Here is a 16330-nt window from a genome sequence, read left to right as displayed (position 1 = left end):
CTCGGCCTCCTCCTGAGGTCCACACCATCAGAGACACAATACTCCAGCTGGGGCCGAACTAGTGTTTTATATAGGTTTAGCACAGCTTCCTGGCTTTTGTACTCTATGCCTCAATTTATAAAGCCCAGGATCCCATATGCTTCATTAACTGCTTTGTTAACCGTTCCTGCCACCTTCAAAGATTTGTGCACAAGGACCCCCAGGTCTCTTTCTTCTTGCACCCCCTTTAAAAATGTACAATTTAGCATGTACTGTCTCTCCTCATTCTCCCTACCAAAATGTAAGACCTCACACTTTACTGCATTGAATTTCATCTGCCATGTATCCGTCTATTCCAACAGCCTGCCTAAATGCTCTTGAAGTCTATTACTATCTTCTTCAATGTTTACTACACTTCCAAGTTTCGTGTCATCTACAAATTTTGAAATAGTGTCCAGTATCCACAAGTCCAAGATGTATATCAAAGACATCAGTGCTCCTAGTACTGACCCTTGGGGAGCTCCAGTGTATACCTCCCTCCAGTCTGAAAAACAGCCATTCACCACAACTCTCTGTTTTCTATTCTTTAGCCAATGCTGCTACTGCCCCTTTTATCCCATGGGCTTCAATTTTGCTAACAAGTCTAATATGTGGTACTTTATCAAACATATTATCAAACTCCATATACACAACAGCAACTGCACTTCCCTCATCCATCCTCTCTGTTACCTCATCAAAAAACTGAATCAAGTTAGCCAAACACGATTTGCCCTTAACAAATCTGTGCTGCCTCTCCTTTCTTCGCGGGCTTTCTTTCAGAGGCCAGTGTTGGGAGGAGCAGAGAGCAGCGGTACAGTGAGTACTTAAACTCACTTTCGCAGGCTTTCTTTCAGAGGCTTACCAATCTCACAGACCAGCTGCGGCGTTCCGGAGGCACGTCACGATTCAAAAAGTGATGCGGGAAAGAGGAAGCAGCTGATTGGGTGAGTACGGCCAGGTGTGTATTTATACCTCTCTATAGTTTGACAGTTAAGATTAATAGTTTATAAAATTTAAAATGTCTTAATTTTTGTGGTTATAGTTTCTAAGGTTTCTGTTGTGTATCGGGGAGTGCGAGTAACCAAGGGCCCTTGAGTATATCATTTAATTGTAGTGTAATTAGTGGTATTGATTTGATTTAATTTAATTTAAATTAATTAAAGGGTAATTCATGGCAGGACAGCTCGGCCCCGCAGCATGCCTGGACAGGGCCGGGACCGATGTCCTAGGGGGAGTGTTTGCTAGTGCGCTGGGGGAGGGTTTAAACTAAAATGGCAGAGGGTTGGGAACCTGAGCAGCGGGACAGAGGAAAGGGAAACAAGGGTAAAAGCAAAAGATAGGAAGGAGAAAAACAAAAGTGGCAGTCAGAGAAATCAATGGTTTAAATCAAACATGACCACAGTAAATAATAATTCTAATAGGTCTAAGAGCGTTAAAAAAACAAGCCTGAAGGCTTTGTGTCTTAATGCGAGGAACATTTATAAGGTGGATGAATTAGCTGCGCAAATAGAGGTAAATGAATATGATTTGATTGGGATTACGGAAACATGGCTCCAGGGTGGCCAAGGCTGGGAACTCAACATCCAGGGGTATTCAATATTCAGGATAGGCAAAAAGGAAAGGGAGATGGGGTAGCATTACAGGTTAAAGAGATTAACACAATTGTAAGGAAGGATATTAGCTCTGATTATGTGGAATCTGTATGGGTAGAACTGAGAAATACCAAGGGACAGAAAACGTTAGTGGGAGTGGTATAGAGACCTCCAAACAGTAATGCGGAGGTTGGGGATGGCATTAAAAGGGAAATTAGAGAAGCATGCAAAAAGGGCACAGCAGTCATCATGGGTGACTTTAATCTACATATAGATTGGGCTAACCAAATTAATAACAATACTGTGGAGGAGGAATTCCTGGAGTTTTTACGGGATGGTTTCCTGGACCAATATGTCGAGGAACCAACCAGAGATCAGGCCATCTTAGACTGGGTATTATGTAACGAGAAAAGATTAATTAGCAATCTTGTTGTACGAGGCTCCTTGGGTCGGAGCGATCATAATATGATCGAATTCTTCATTAAGATGGAGAATGAAGTAGTTGACTCAGAGACTAGGGTCCTCAATTTAAATAAAGGAAACTACGATGGTCTGAGGCGCGAGTTGGGTAGGATTGATTGGGGAATGTCACTCAAAGGGTTAACGGTGGATCGGCAATGGCAAACATTCAAAGACCGCATGGATGAACTACAGAATTTGTTCATCCCAGTTTGGCATAAAAATAAAACAAAAAAGGTGACTCAACATAGAAACATAGAAGATAGGAGCAGGAGTAAGCCATTCAGCCCCTCGAGCCTACTCCGCCATTCAATGAGATCATGGCTGATCATCCGAATTCAGTACCCGGTCCCTGCTTTCTCCCCATACCCCTTGATCCCTTTAGCCTTAAGAAATATATCTAACTCCTTCTTGAATATATTTAATCAATTGGCCTCTACTGCCTTCTGTGGTAGAGAATTCCACAGGTTCACCACTCTCTGGGTGAAGAAATTCCTCCTCATTTCTGTCCTAAATGGCTTATCCCTTATCGTTAGACTGTGACCCCTGGTTCTGGACTCCCCGACCATCAGGAACATCCTTCCTGCATCTAGTCTGTCCAGTCCTGTCAGAATTTTATAAGTTTCAATGAGATCCCCTCTCATTCTTCTAACCTCCAGCGAGTACAAGCCCAATCGACCCAATCTCTCCTCATACGTCATTCCTGCCATCCCAGGTATCAGCCTGGTGAATCTTCGCTGAACTCCTTCCATGGCAAGAACATCCTAAAAGATTCCATGGCACTATTTTGAAGAGGAGCAGGGGAAATTTCCCCGGGTGTCCTGGTCACAGTACTGAGGTTTTAAGGTTTTGTATTGGCTTATCATTACCTCTTGGCCTTTATATTCAATACCTTGTGATAAAACCTGGAATTCCATCAGCTTTTCCCCCCAAATAAATGGCTTCATCGGTGCTGCCTTTAATATGCTCTGAGCCAGCACCCCCCATCCCTCTGCTCTTCCACAGCACCAAACCTACTTCTGTTCACAGTATAATAAATGTCATTTAAAAAAACAAAATGGGAGCTTCAGACTCACATTTACGGACACTGAATTCTATTTTCCAATCTTTAGCACATTCCCCCATCTAATCAATATCTCTGTGGCTAACGAGGGAAATTAGGGATAGCATAAGATCCAAGGAGAGGACATATAAATTGGCCAGAAAAAGCAGTAATCCAGAGGATTGGGAGCAGTTTAGGATTCAACAAAGAAGGACAAAGGGATTCATTAAGAAAGGGAAAATAGAATATGAGAGTAAGCTTTCAGGGAACATAAAAGCTGACTGTAAAAGCTTCTATAGATATATGAAGAGAAAAAGATTGGTGAAGTCAAGCGTAGGTCCCCTGCAGTCAGAATCAGGGGAATTTATAATGGGGAACAAAGAAATGGCAGACTAATTAAATACATATTTTGGTTCTGTCTTCACAAAGAAGGACACAAATAACCTCCCAGAAATGTCGGGGAACATAGGGTCTGATGAAAGGGAGGAACTGAAAGAAATCAGCATTTGTAAGGAAATGGTGTTAGGGAAATTGATGGGATTGAAGGCGATAAATCCCCAGGGCCTGATAATCTACATCCTAGGGTACTTAAGGAAGTGGCCCTAGAAATAGTAGATGCATTGCTGATCATCTTCCAACATTCGATGGAATCTGGAACAGTACCCATGGATTGGAGGGTAGCTAATGTTACCCCACTATTCAAAAAAGGTGGTAGAGAGAAAACAGGGAATTACAGAACGGTAAGCCTGATATTGGTTGTGGGGAAAATGCTAGAGTCCATTATAAAAGATGTAATAGCAGAGCACTTGGAAAACAGTGACAGGATCGGACAAAGTCAACATGGATTTACAAAAGGTAAATCGTGCTTGACTAATCTACTAGAATTTTTTGAGGATGTAACTAGTAAAATAGATAAGGGAGAACCAGTGGATGTGGTGTATTTGGACTTTCAGAAGGCTTTCGATAAGGTCCCACATAAGAGATTAGCGTGTAAAGTTAAGGCACATGGGATTGGGGGCAAGGTATTGATTTGGATAGAGAACTGGTTGGCAGATAGAAAGCAAAAAGTTGGAATAAACGGGTCTTTTTCCGAGTGGCAGGCAGTGACTAGTGGGGTACCGCAGGGATCGTGCTAGGACCCCAGCTATTCACAATATATATTAATGATCTAGACAAGGGAACTAGACGTAATAGCTCCAAATTTGTAGACGACACAAAGCTGGGTGGGCGTGTGTGCTGTGAGGAGGATGCCGAGAAACTACAAGATGATTTGGACAGGTTGGGTGATTGGGCAGAAGCATGGCAGATGCAATATAACGTGGATAAATGTGAGGTTATCCACTTTGGTGTCAAAAACAGGAAGGCAGATTATTATCTGAATGGCAATAGATTGGGAGAAGGGGAAGTGCAACGAGACCTGGGTGTCCTTGTGCACCAGTCGCTGAAGGTAAGCATGCAGGTGCAGCAGGCGGTTAAGAAGGCAAATGGTATGTTGGCCTTCATAGCGAGAGAGTTTGAGTATAGGAACAAGGATGTCTTGCTGCAGTTGTACAGGGCCTTGGTGAGAGCACATCTTGAGTATTGTGTGCAGTTTTGGTCACCTTATCTGAGGAAGGATATTCTTGCCATGGAAGGAGTTCAGCGAAGATTCACCAGGCTGATACCTGGGATGGCAGGAATGACGTATGAGGAGAGATTGGGTCGATTGGGCTTGTACTCGCTGGAGTTTAGAAGAATGAGAGGGGATCTCACTGTAACTTATAAAATTCTGGCAGGGCTAGACAGACTAGATGCAGGAAGGATGTTCCCAATGGTTGGGGTATCCAGAACCAGGGGTCACAGTCTAAGGATAAGGGGTAGGCCTTTTAGGACAGAAATGAGGAGGAATTTCTGCACCCTGTGGAATTCTCTACCACAGAAGGCAGTAGAGGCCAATTCATTAAATATATTCAAGAAGGAGTTGGATATATTTCTTAAGGCTAAAGGGATCAAGGGGTATGTGGAGAAAGCAGGGACCGGGTACTGAACTTGGATGATCAGCCATGATCGCATTGAATGGCAGAGCAGGCTCGAGGGGCCAAATGGACTACTCCTGCTCCTATCTTCTATGTTTCTATGCTCCTCCTGCACTATGTGGGAAATCAGGGAGACTTCCTGTGTCCCCGACGACCATGTGTGCAGGAAGTGTATCCAGCTGCAGCTACTGAAAGACCGCATTGCGGCGCTGGAGCGGCACATGGATACATACTGGAGCATTCGCGATGCTGAGGACATCGTGGATAGCACGTTTAGGGAGTTGGTCACTCCGTAGATAAAGGCTGCACAGGAAGGAAGGGAATGGGTGACCACCAGGCAGAGTAGTAGGCACAGGTATGTAGTGCAGGGTTCCCCTGTGGCCATCCCCCTCTCAAACAGATATACCACTTTGGATATTGTTGAGGGAGATGGCTTTCGGGGGAAAGCAGCAGCAGCCAACTTCCTGGCTCCAGGGGTGGTTCTGCTGCACAGGACGGGAGGAAAAAAAGTGGGAGAGCTATAGTTATAGGCGATTCTATTGTAAGGGGAATAGACAGGCGTTTCTGCGGCCGCAAACGAGACTCCAGGGTGGTATGTTGCCTCCCTGGTGCAAAGGTCAAGGATGTCTCGGAGCGGCTGCAGGGCATTCTAGAGGGGGAGGGTGAACAACCAGTTGTCGTGGTGCATTTAGTTACCAACGATTTGGTGAAAAACGGGATGAGGTCCTAAAAGCTGAATATAGGGAGTTAGGAAGTAAATTAAAAAACAGGACCTCAAAGGTAGTAATCTCAGGATTGCTATCAGTGCCACGTGCTAGTCAGAGTAGAAATAGAAGGATATTTCAGATGAATACGTGGCTAGAGGAATGGTGCAAGGGGGAGGGATCCAAATTCCTGGGGCATTGGAACCGGTTCTGGGGGAGGTGGGACCAGTACAAACTGGACGGTTTGCACCTGGGCAGAACCGGGACCGATGTCCCAGGGGGAGTGTTTGCTAGTGCTCTGGGGGAGGGTTTAAACTAAAATGGCAAGGGGTTGGGAACCTGTGCAGCAAGACAGAGGAAAGGGAAGCAAGGATAGAAACAAAAGACAGGAAGGAAAAAAGCAAAAGTGGAAGGCAGAGAAATCAAGGGTGTAAATCAAACAGGGCTACAGTAAATAATAATTCTAAAAGGACTAAGAGTGTTAAAAAAACAAGCCTGATGGCTTTGTGTCTTAATGCGAGGAGCATTCATAATAAGGTGGATGAATTAGCTGTGCAAATAGATGTAAACGGATATGATGTAATTGGAATTACAGAGACATGGCTCCAGGGTGACCAAGGCTGGGAATTCAACATCCAGGGGTATTCCATATTCAGGAAGGACAGGCAAAAAGGAAAAGGAGGTGGGGTAGCATTGCTGGTTAAAGAGGAGATTAACACAATAGTAAGAAAGGATATTAGCTCTGATGATGTGGAATCTGTATGGGTAGAGCTAAGAAATACCATGGGGCAGAAAATGTTAGTGGGAGTTGTATACAGACCCCCAAACAGTAATGCTGAGGTTGGGGATGGCATTAAAAGGGAAATTAGAGACGCGTGTAATAAGGGCACAGCAGTTATCATGGGTGACTTTAATCTACATATAGATTGGGCTAACCAAATTAGTAACAATACTGTGGAGGAGGAATTCCTAGAGTGTATACGGGATGGTTTCCTGGACCAATATGTCGAGGAACCAACTAGAGATCAGGCCATCTTAGACTGGGTATTATGTAATGAGAAAGGATTAATTAGCAATCTTGTTGTGCGAGGCCCCTTGGGTCGGAGCGATCATAATATGATAGAATTTTTCATTAAGATGGAGAGTGAAGTAGTTGACTCAGAGACTAGGGTCCTGAATTTAAATAAAGGAAACTATGATGGTATGAGGCGCGAGTTGGCTAGGATGGATTGGGGAACGTTACTTAAAGGGTTGACGGTGGATAAGTAATGGCAAACATTTAAAGATTGCATGGATGAACTACAGAATTTGTTCATCCCGGTTTGGCATAAAAATAAACAAAAAAGGTGACTCAACGTGGCTAACAAGGGAAATTAGGGATAGCATAAGATCCAAGGAGAGGACATATAAATTGGCCAGAAAAAGCAGCAAACTTGAGGATTGGGAGCAGTTTAGGATTCAGCAAAGGAGGACAAAGGGATTAATTAAGAAGGGGAAAATAGAATATGAGAGTAAGCTTTCAGGGAACATAAAAACTGACTGTAAATGCTTCTATAGATATGTGAAGAGAAAAAGATTGGCGAAGTCAAGCGTAGGTCCCTTGCAGTCAGATTATGGGGGTAATTATAATGGGGAACAAAGTAATGGCAGACCAATTAAATACATACTTTGGTTCTGTCTTCACAAAGGAGGACACAAATAACCTTCCAGAGATGTCGGGGAACATAGGGGCCTAGAAATTGAGTTTGCACTGCGCCAGGGCTTAACGCCGGAAATTTAGCGCCGGTGCTAAGTCGCGCTGTGCGCGCCAAAAATTCAGTAGCGCCACGCCCAAACGGCTGCCGGCGCTACTGAAGGCTGTTTGCGCCTGAAAACTGGCGCTATGCGCCGCATTGCGGCGCTATGGCGCCCGATGCGGTGCGGCAGGCTCGGGAAGTGCAGGCCTCCTCCTTCAGTTAAGGAGGAGCTGCCTGCACCCGCCCGCTGGCCGGTTAAATTGCCACAAAAATGAGCCCGGCACCTCGGGGAAGTGCCGGGCTCGCTGCCGAGAAGCATCTGTTCCGTGGGGGGGGTGGTGGGGGAGTCCGGGGAGGGAGGTGCGGGCAGGCGGCCGGCGGGAAAGCGTCCGGCCGCCGCTCCACCTTTATGCGCCGGCGCAAAGTCGTGTAAGACTCTGTTGCCAGAGTCTTAGTTGCGGCTGCCACGGGCGAGGCGGCCGCAACTGAATTTCGGCGCTGGGGCCCGTCACCACGGCAACCGGGACGCTGCGCACACCGATGACGTCATCGGTGCCGGCGCAGCGCCACCGGTGTAACGCCGATGTTGGGCCCTAGTCAATTTCAAAACCGGCTGTAAGTCCAGCGCAATGCCCTCTAGCGCCGCAAAATGGGCGCTAAGCCCACTCAATTTCTAGGCCTGGGTCTAATGAGAGGGAGGAATTGAATGAAATCAGTATTTTTAGGGAAATGGTGTTAGGGAAATTGACGGCATTGAAGGCCGATAAATCCCCAGGGCTTGATAATCTACATCCTAGGGTACTTAAGGAAGTGGCCCTAGAAATAGTAGATGCATTGCTGGTCATCTTCCAAAATTCTATAGACTCTGGAATAGTTCCCATGGATTGGAGGGTAGCTAATGTTACCCCACTATTTAAAAAAGGTGGTAGAGAGAAAACGGGGAATTATAGACCAGTAAGCCTGACATCGGTAGTGGAGAAAATGCTAGAGTCCATTATAAAAGATGTAATAACAGAACACTTGGAAAACAGTGACAGGATCGGACAAAGTCAACATGGATTTACAAAAGGAAAATCATGCTTTACTAATCTACTGGAATTTTTCGAGGATGTAACTGGTAAAACAGATAAGTGGATGTGGTGTATTTGGACTTTCAGAAGGCTTTCGATAAGGTCCCGCATAAGAGATTGGCGTGCAAAGTTAAAGCATATGGGATTGGGGGTAAGGTACTGACTTGGATAGAGAACTGGTTGGCAGACAGGAAGCAAAGAGTTGGAATAAACGGCTCTTTTTCCGAGTGGCAGGCAGTGACTAGTGGGGTACCGCAGGGATCGGTGCTAGGACCCCAGCTATTCACAATATATATTAATGATGATCTAGACGAGGGAACTAGATGTAATATCTCCAAGTTTGCAGACGACACAAAGTTGGGTGGGTGTGTATGCTGTGAGGAGGATGCAGAGAAACTCCAGTATGATTTGGACAGGTTGGGTGATTGGGCAGTAGCATGGCAGATGCAGTATAATGTGGATAAATGCGAGGTTATCCACTTTGGTGGCAAAAACTGGAAGACAGATTATTATTTGAACAGCAATAGATTGGGAAAAGGGGAAGTGCAATGAGACCTGGGTGTCCTTGTGCACCAGTCGCTGAAGGTAAGCATGCAGGTGCAGCAGGCGGTTAAGAAGGCAAATGGTATGTTGGCCTTCACAGCGAGAGGATTCGCGTACAAAAGCAAGGATGTCTTGCTGCAGTTGTACAGGGCCTTGGCGGGACCACACCTTGAGTATTGTGTGCAGTTTTGGTCGCCTTATCTGAGGAAGGATGTTCTTGCCATGGAGGGAGTGCAGCGAAGATTCACCAGACTGATACCTGGGATGGCAGGAATGATGTATGAAGAGATTAGGCTTATATTCGCTAGAGTTTAGAAGAATGAGAGGCGATCTCATTGAAACTTATAAAATTCTAACAGGGCTAGACAAACTAGATGCAGGAAGGATGTTCCCGATGGCGGGGGGAGTCCAGAACCAGGGGTCGCAGTCTAAGGATAAGGGGTAAGCCATTTAGGACTGAGATGAAGAGGAATTTCTTCACCCAGAGAGTGGTGAACCTGTGGAATTCTCTACCACAGAAGGCAGTTGAGGCCAACTTATTAAATATATTCAAGAAGGAGTTAGTTTTATTTCTTAAGGCTAAAGAGATCAAGGGATATGGGGAGAAAGCAGGGACAGAGTACTGAATTTGGATGAACAGCCATGAACATGCTCGAGGGGCCGAATTGCCTACTCCTGCTCTTATCGTCTATGTCTATGTTCTATGTTTATTACTCCATGCTTGTCCAAGTGGCTGTTAATTTTCTCCTGGACTATTGTTTCTAAAAGCTTCCCCACCCCTGCCATTAAACTGACTAGCCTGTAATTGCCAGGTTTATCCTTCTCCCATTTTTTGGACAAGGGTGTAACATTTGCAATCCTCCAGTCCTTTGGCACCACCCCTGTATCTAAGGAGGATTGGAAAATTGTGCCCAGCACCTCCGCAATTTCTACCCTTACTTCCCTCAGCAACCTAGGATACATCCCATCCGGACCGGGTAACTTATCTACTTTAAGTACTCCTCTTTATCTATTTTTTATCTCATCCAGTATCCCGGCCTCCTCCTCGTTTACCATAGCTTTAGCCAAGTCTTCTTCCTTAGTAAACATCGATGCAAAGTACTCATTTAGTACCATGCCTTCTGCCTCCACCAACAGATCTCCATTTTAGTCCCTAATCAGCCCCACAGCTACTCTGATAACCCTTTTATTGTTAATATGCTTGTAGAAGACCGTTGGATTCACTTTTATGTTTGCCGCTAATCTATTCTCGTACTGTCTCTTTGCCCCCTTAGTTCCTTTTTCACTTGTCCTCTGTACTTTTTATATTCAGCCTGATTCTCCCTTGTATTATCAAGCTGAGATCTGTTATATACCCACTTTTTCTGCTTCATCCTTCTCGCTAACTCCTTCGTCATCCAGGGAGTTCTGGTCCTGGTTGCCTTCCCTTTCCCCCTTGTAGGAATGTACCTAGACTGTACGCAATCCATCTTCTCTTTTAAGGCCACCCATTGCTCCATTACATTTCTGTCTGCCAGTCTTTAATTCCAATTTACCTGGGCCAGATGCTCCCTCAATTTGCCCTCCTCCAGTTAAGTATTTTTACTCTAGATTGTCTTTGGTCTTTCTCCATAACTAATCTAAACCTTACGATATTATGGTCACCACTCCCAAGGTGCACTCCGACTGTGGCATTCTCCACTTGATCCAATTAATTCCCCAGGACTAGATCTAGCAATGCCTCCTTCCTCATTGGGCAGAAAACATACCAATCATGAAAATTCTTCTGAACACACTTCAGAAATTCCTCCCCTTCTCTACCCTTAACACAATCACTACCCCATTCAATATTGGGGTTGTTAAAGTCTCCCACTGTCACTACTTGAGAGTTCTGATAATTTTTTTCCAAATCTGCTCCTCTATCTCCTTCCCACTATTTGGTCGCCTATAAAATACACCAAGTAACTTAATAGCTCCTTTATTGTTTCTTACCTCCAACTAAATAGATTCTGTCTTTGATCCCTCAAGGACATTCTCGCTTTCTAACACTGTAATATTGTCCTTAATCAACTGCTACCCCTCCTTTTTTTCCTATCTTTTCTGAATACCTAGTACTCAGAAATATTAAGCATCCAATCCTCCCCTTTTTTGAGCCAGATCTCAGTTATCGCCACTACATCATATTCCCACGTGGCTATTTGCGCCTGCAGCTCACCAACCTTATTAACCACATTTTGTGTATTTACACACATGCACTCCAAACCTAACTTGTATTTTCTAGGATCTCATCTAATTCTGTATTATTTTTAACTCTAAATGTCTCTCCCAGTCCTCTGTGCGCCTTGTTTCTACTTTTTAATACTACATCTTAGTGCCTAACCTCCTGCTGTATTAGTTTAAACCCTCCCCCACAGCACTAATTAACCTGCCCGCAAGGATATTGGTCCCAGCTCCGTTCAGGTGCAACCCGTTCATCTTGTACAGGTCCCCCCTGCGACAGAACCTGAAATATAAACTCCATTTTAAAACATTTGGCTTTTACAAACAGTGATCTTTGCATGGCTAACATGCCAACAACTACATTTACCTTCATGGGTAGGAAAATTGGTCAGGTTGACAGTCACGAAGGTAATGTCCGATGATGTCCGATTGTCATCACTGTTATAAATTATTATAGCAGACTGCCAGCTGTCAGTGGAATGATAATTTGAAGGCTCATGAATACTTGCTAGTGCTCCCAAAGTGCTATTCCAATCTGAGGCATCATCACCGACCATCATTTCTACTTTAAGTTGTTTCTCACCTGTATATGGAAAGAAAAGTGTAAAGGGATTTGGGACACAATATGTAAAAGCCATTTCAAGGAAGGAACTAATTCGTTTACTATTCTGATGTTATAACTGACAAAAATTAGGTTAATCAGAACATAACAAAAATGTTCATAGGCCATGTTAATGGAAGGACTGTTGCAAGTTTAATGACTTCACTAAGTCAACAAAGCTAAGAGTGACTCAGTTGGTAGCACTCTCACCTGAGTCACAAGGTTGTGGGTTCAAATCCCAGAGACTTGACCATAAAAATCTAGGCTGACACTCCGGTGAAGTGCTGCGCTGTCGGAGGTGCCATCTTTCGGATGAAATGTTAAACTGAGCTTTTTCTAAGGTGGACGTAAAAAATCCCGCGGCACTATTCTGGAGAAGAGCAGGGGTGTTATCCCCGGTGTCCTGGCCAATATTTATCCCTCAATCAACATCACAAAACAGATTATCTGTTATTATCAAAACATTATCATATTGCTGTTTGTGGGAGCTTGCTGTGTGCAAATTGGCTCACACGTTTCCTACCTTACAATAGTGACTACACTTCAAATGTAATTCATTGGGACATCCTGAGGGTATGAAAAGCGCTATATTAATGCAAGTCTCTTTTCTTTTTATAGTAAATCTGGGATGTAATGTTTAAGTTATCCACCAGATGGAGCCAAATGTTAAGGGTTCACATTCACCAGTATTTAAGGTAATGGGTCATGTATTCAATGTCCTGGTACACCAGTTAACACGGTAATGTGGCATTGCATTATGGGTATGACTCAGAGGTTGATCCTCCATCTTGTCTCGTGCAATAAGATTGTGCCTTGCCTCCAGCTTGTAAGAGATATGTTTCTCTGCTACACCGTGTAAATAAACAGTTGGGTTTGTTCCTAATATCTCGCTTCTCTCAGTTTCTGACCTTACCACTCGGATATCACACTTTTAATATTTTCAGATGAATAACAAGGTAGAGAACTGAATCAAAGAGCACATGGGTGCCCTAGCACAATAGTCAAGCATTTCCCATTGGGTTCTACATGGCTCCATGTCACTTGTCCTAGAAGCAAAGTCACTCGGGTGTCTTACATCCTGCTAGCACACTGATGTCTCACACCTACCATTACTATCATCCATTCCACAAATCCTGACTGATTGTGACTGCAGGATATGGACACTGCAACAGCCAATTAAAATTATGCATTCTTCTTGCAAGAGAAGACAACACACAAAATGCCCGGGGACCACAGGCCACTGTGGGAGCACGTGCCACCATCCAGCATTTAATAGCACATGAATATGGATAGTGACGTAAGAAAACTACTGGGCACTTGGTCTGAGCATTAAACAAAGCTTTAATCAACTGTTTTAAAACATGGAGGTCTAGTTGTGTCCTTCACTAGTTCCTGTTAAGAATGTCCTGTGCAAGCTGGGCCTGTACCCGAGTATTTATACTCTCCCTGGACAGCGTCACCCGCAGGCCGCTCAGTTGATTCATGTCAGATCGTTCTTTTTCAACCAGTGTGGACACGATGGGCCAAATGGCCTCCTTCTGCGCCGTAAATTTCTATGATTCTATATGAAGAGGAAACAATGGCAATATTGGTGTCAACTCAGGCATGGCAGTTGGGGACAGAAATATGAGTGTCGCTGTGTCTACAGTGGGTTTGTCAAAACATATACTGTTTCTTATTTAATGTTTCTATGTATTCTTCAATCTCTTTGCCAACAACCACTTTCCTCATAAGAGATCCACAAAATAGCTGAAGACGACAGAATTCTGCTCAAGCAAACAAAAATTAAAAGTACTGTTCTTTCCTCCAGAGTCTGCAAGTGAGGATACAGTGGGGAAGATATCTGAAGACCAACGCTTTGCAGTTATCTGCCTCTGGAAGCACTGGTGACCACTCACACACTTCCTTGCACCCAGCAGCCCAGAGACACCTACCTAAGGGCGTACAAATAGTATAGATGAGGAATTGACACATGGTAAGAAACAGGGCACAAGGAAGCCAGAGGATGCATATGTGGAGGTGGAGCCTGATATAGTTGAGCAGAGACCGGAAACATATCAGGAGCAAAATTGGTTTTAGCCCGTTTTTGATCGCCTAATCACATGGATGAGAGGCACAAGCAATTTTCCTGCTCATGCCTCATTTAGTTAAAACAGGTGAGCTGCCAGCACTACTTGTGCTTCCCATTGGTAGCTCGCTGAATTAGGGGCTGCCTGATGTCAAGGCAGCCTCTTAAAGGAAAGTGCTCTTTGGCTACAGGCAACTGGAATTCTGTTTACAACTGTCAAAATGGCAGGAACAGCTGGTGCTGGCAGGGCCCTGATGTTGCATTGGCAGTCCTGGTGCAAGAGGTCAGTAGGAGGAGGGAGGTGCTCTTCCCGCTGGGTGGGTCCAATATGTCTCCAAACAAATGACGTGGCACCCATCGTAAGAGGAGGCAGAGGAGGTCAATTTGAGGAGCATTGCAGCCAAAAGTTGCTGTGTTGCCACCTAACTCTCATCTGTAACTCGCTGCTGAGCCCTACAAAATCTGGAACCCAAGTACTCATAAGGCTTCCCTCACCCGCTTAACTTTTCTCTCCTCCAATCACAGCAGTGCATTTCACTCCACCTCTTTCTGCTGCTACTGGCCACTCCGTTACTCTCTTCACGATTACTTCCCTCACTTTCCCACACCTCTGCCATCTTTTACACAGCATGCACACTCGTCTACCCGGACATGCACATCCTCAAAATATCTCACTAGGCTTCTACTAATATAGGAAGGAACATAGGAACAGGAGGAGGCCATTCAGCCCCTCAAGCCTGTTTCGCCATTCAAATAAATCATGACTGACCTGTATCTTAACTCCATCTACCTGCCTTGGTTTCATTACCCTTGACTAAAAAAATCTATTAATCTCAGTTTTGAAATTTTCAATTGCTCAGTAGCAATTCCTTTAAGAGGCTGCCTTGACCTCAGTAGCTTTTTGAGGGAGAGAGAGTTCCAGATTTCTACTACCCTTTGTGCGAAGAAATGTTTCCTGACATCACCCCTGAACTGCCACGGTCTAATTTTAAGGTTATGCCCCCTTGTTCTGGATTCCCCCACCAGGGGAAATCGTTTCTGTCTACCCTATCAGCTCCTTTAATCATCTTAAACGCCTGAATTAGATCGCCCCTTAATCTTCTATACTCAAGGGAATACAAGCCTAGTCTATGCAGCCTATCCTCACAATTTAACCCCCAAGCCCCAGTATTCTGGTGAATCTGTGCTGCACCCCTTCCAAAGCCAATATATCCTCCCTGAGGTGTGGTGCCCAGAACTGAACACGGTACTCTAATTGTGGTCTAACCAAAGCTTTGTAAAACTGTAACATAACTTCAGCTCGTTTATATTCCAGCCCACCTTGAGATAAAGATTTTGCACAACAGATTATTAGCAAAAATGGTAGCGCACGTAATTGGAGGTAACCTCGTGACATGGCTTGGCAATTGGTTGGGAGGTAGTATGTATGATATAGAGAGTATGGATAAAAGGAATAATCTCTGATTGGAGCGTTGGGACAAATGGTGTGTCCCAGGGACCTGTACTGGGGCCTCAGCTTTGCACCATGTATATAAATGACTTAGATAAAGAAACAAAGAGTTGTATATCCAAGCTTCCAGGTGACATTAAATTAGAAGGCACAGTAGATGGGAACAGGAAGTTATAAAGGGACATAGACAGCTGAAGTGAGCGAGGAAAACTATGGCAGATGGAGTTTAATGTGGGAAAGCATCAGGTCATCCACTTTGGATCTGAGAAAAGCCAATTGGAATATTTTCTTAATGGCGAGAGACTAGGAACTGTGGAGGAGCAAAGGAATTTGAGTGTCCATGTGCACAGATCACTAAAAGCTAGTGCACATGTACAAAAATGAAGCAAACTGGCTAATGAAGCATTGGCCTTTATCTCAAGGGAGCTGGAATACAACGGGGAGGAAGTTATACTTCAGTTGTACAAACTCCATCTGGGCACCGAACGTCTGGACCTTGCAGAGGGTACAGCGCAGATTCACCAGAGTTATACCATGGTATAAAAGGTTAAATTATGAGGATAGGTTGCATAAACTTGATTTGTATTGGTTAACCTGTCCTCATAATTTAACCCTTTCAGCCACAGTATCATTCTGGTAAATCTGCACTGCAACCGCCCCAAGGCTAATATATCCTTCCTGAGATATTGATCACATGGATTTACTTTTCAATCTATCCTGGCTCCTCATTCCTCTGCTGGAATACCGGATCCATGCTTGGTACTGCTTACATCTGAGGCAACTACAAAGCTCTGCTGGACCCCAGAATCAATTTCTGCTGCCTATTGGTCCAC

The 16330-nt window shown here is 44.5% G+C and overlaps 1 protein-coding gene across 5 annotated transcripts in view; it reads right to left on the bottom strand.

The window, feature by feature from the left end:
- Nucleotides 1–16330, bottom strand: part of idua (alpha-L-iduronidase) — a 485317-nt gene that overhangs the window by 35500 nt on the left and 433487 nt on the right. For all 5 annotated transcript variants that reach the window (XM_086010067.1, XM_086010077.1, XM_086010048.1 and 2 more), the window contains one exon: nt 11746–11961. In XM_086010067.1, coding sequence (XP_085866193.1) covers nt 11746–11961 — 216 coding nt within the window. The remainder of the gene's footprint in view (nt 1–11745; nt 11962–16330) is intronic.

This window comes from Somniosus microcephalus, chromosome 2 (assembly GCF_052327205.1).
Source record: "Somniosus microcephalus isolate GS21.2 chromosome 2, FLI_Smic_1.0, whole genome shotgun sequence".
In the NCBI taxonomy this organism is placed as follows: Eukaryota; Metazoa; Chordata; class Chondrichthyes; order Squaliformes; family Somniosidae; genus Somniosus; species Somniosus microcephalus.
Note: the sequence above shows the minus strand (reverse complement) of the source record. Positions and strands in the feature narration are given on the sequence as shown.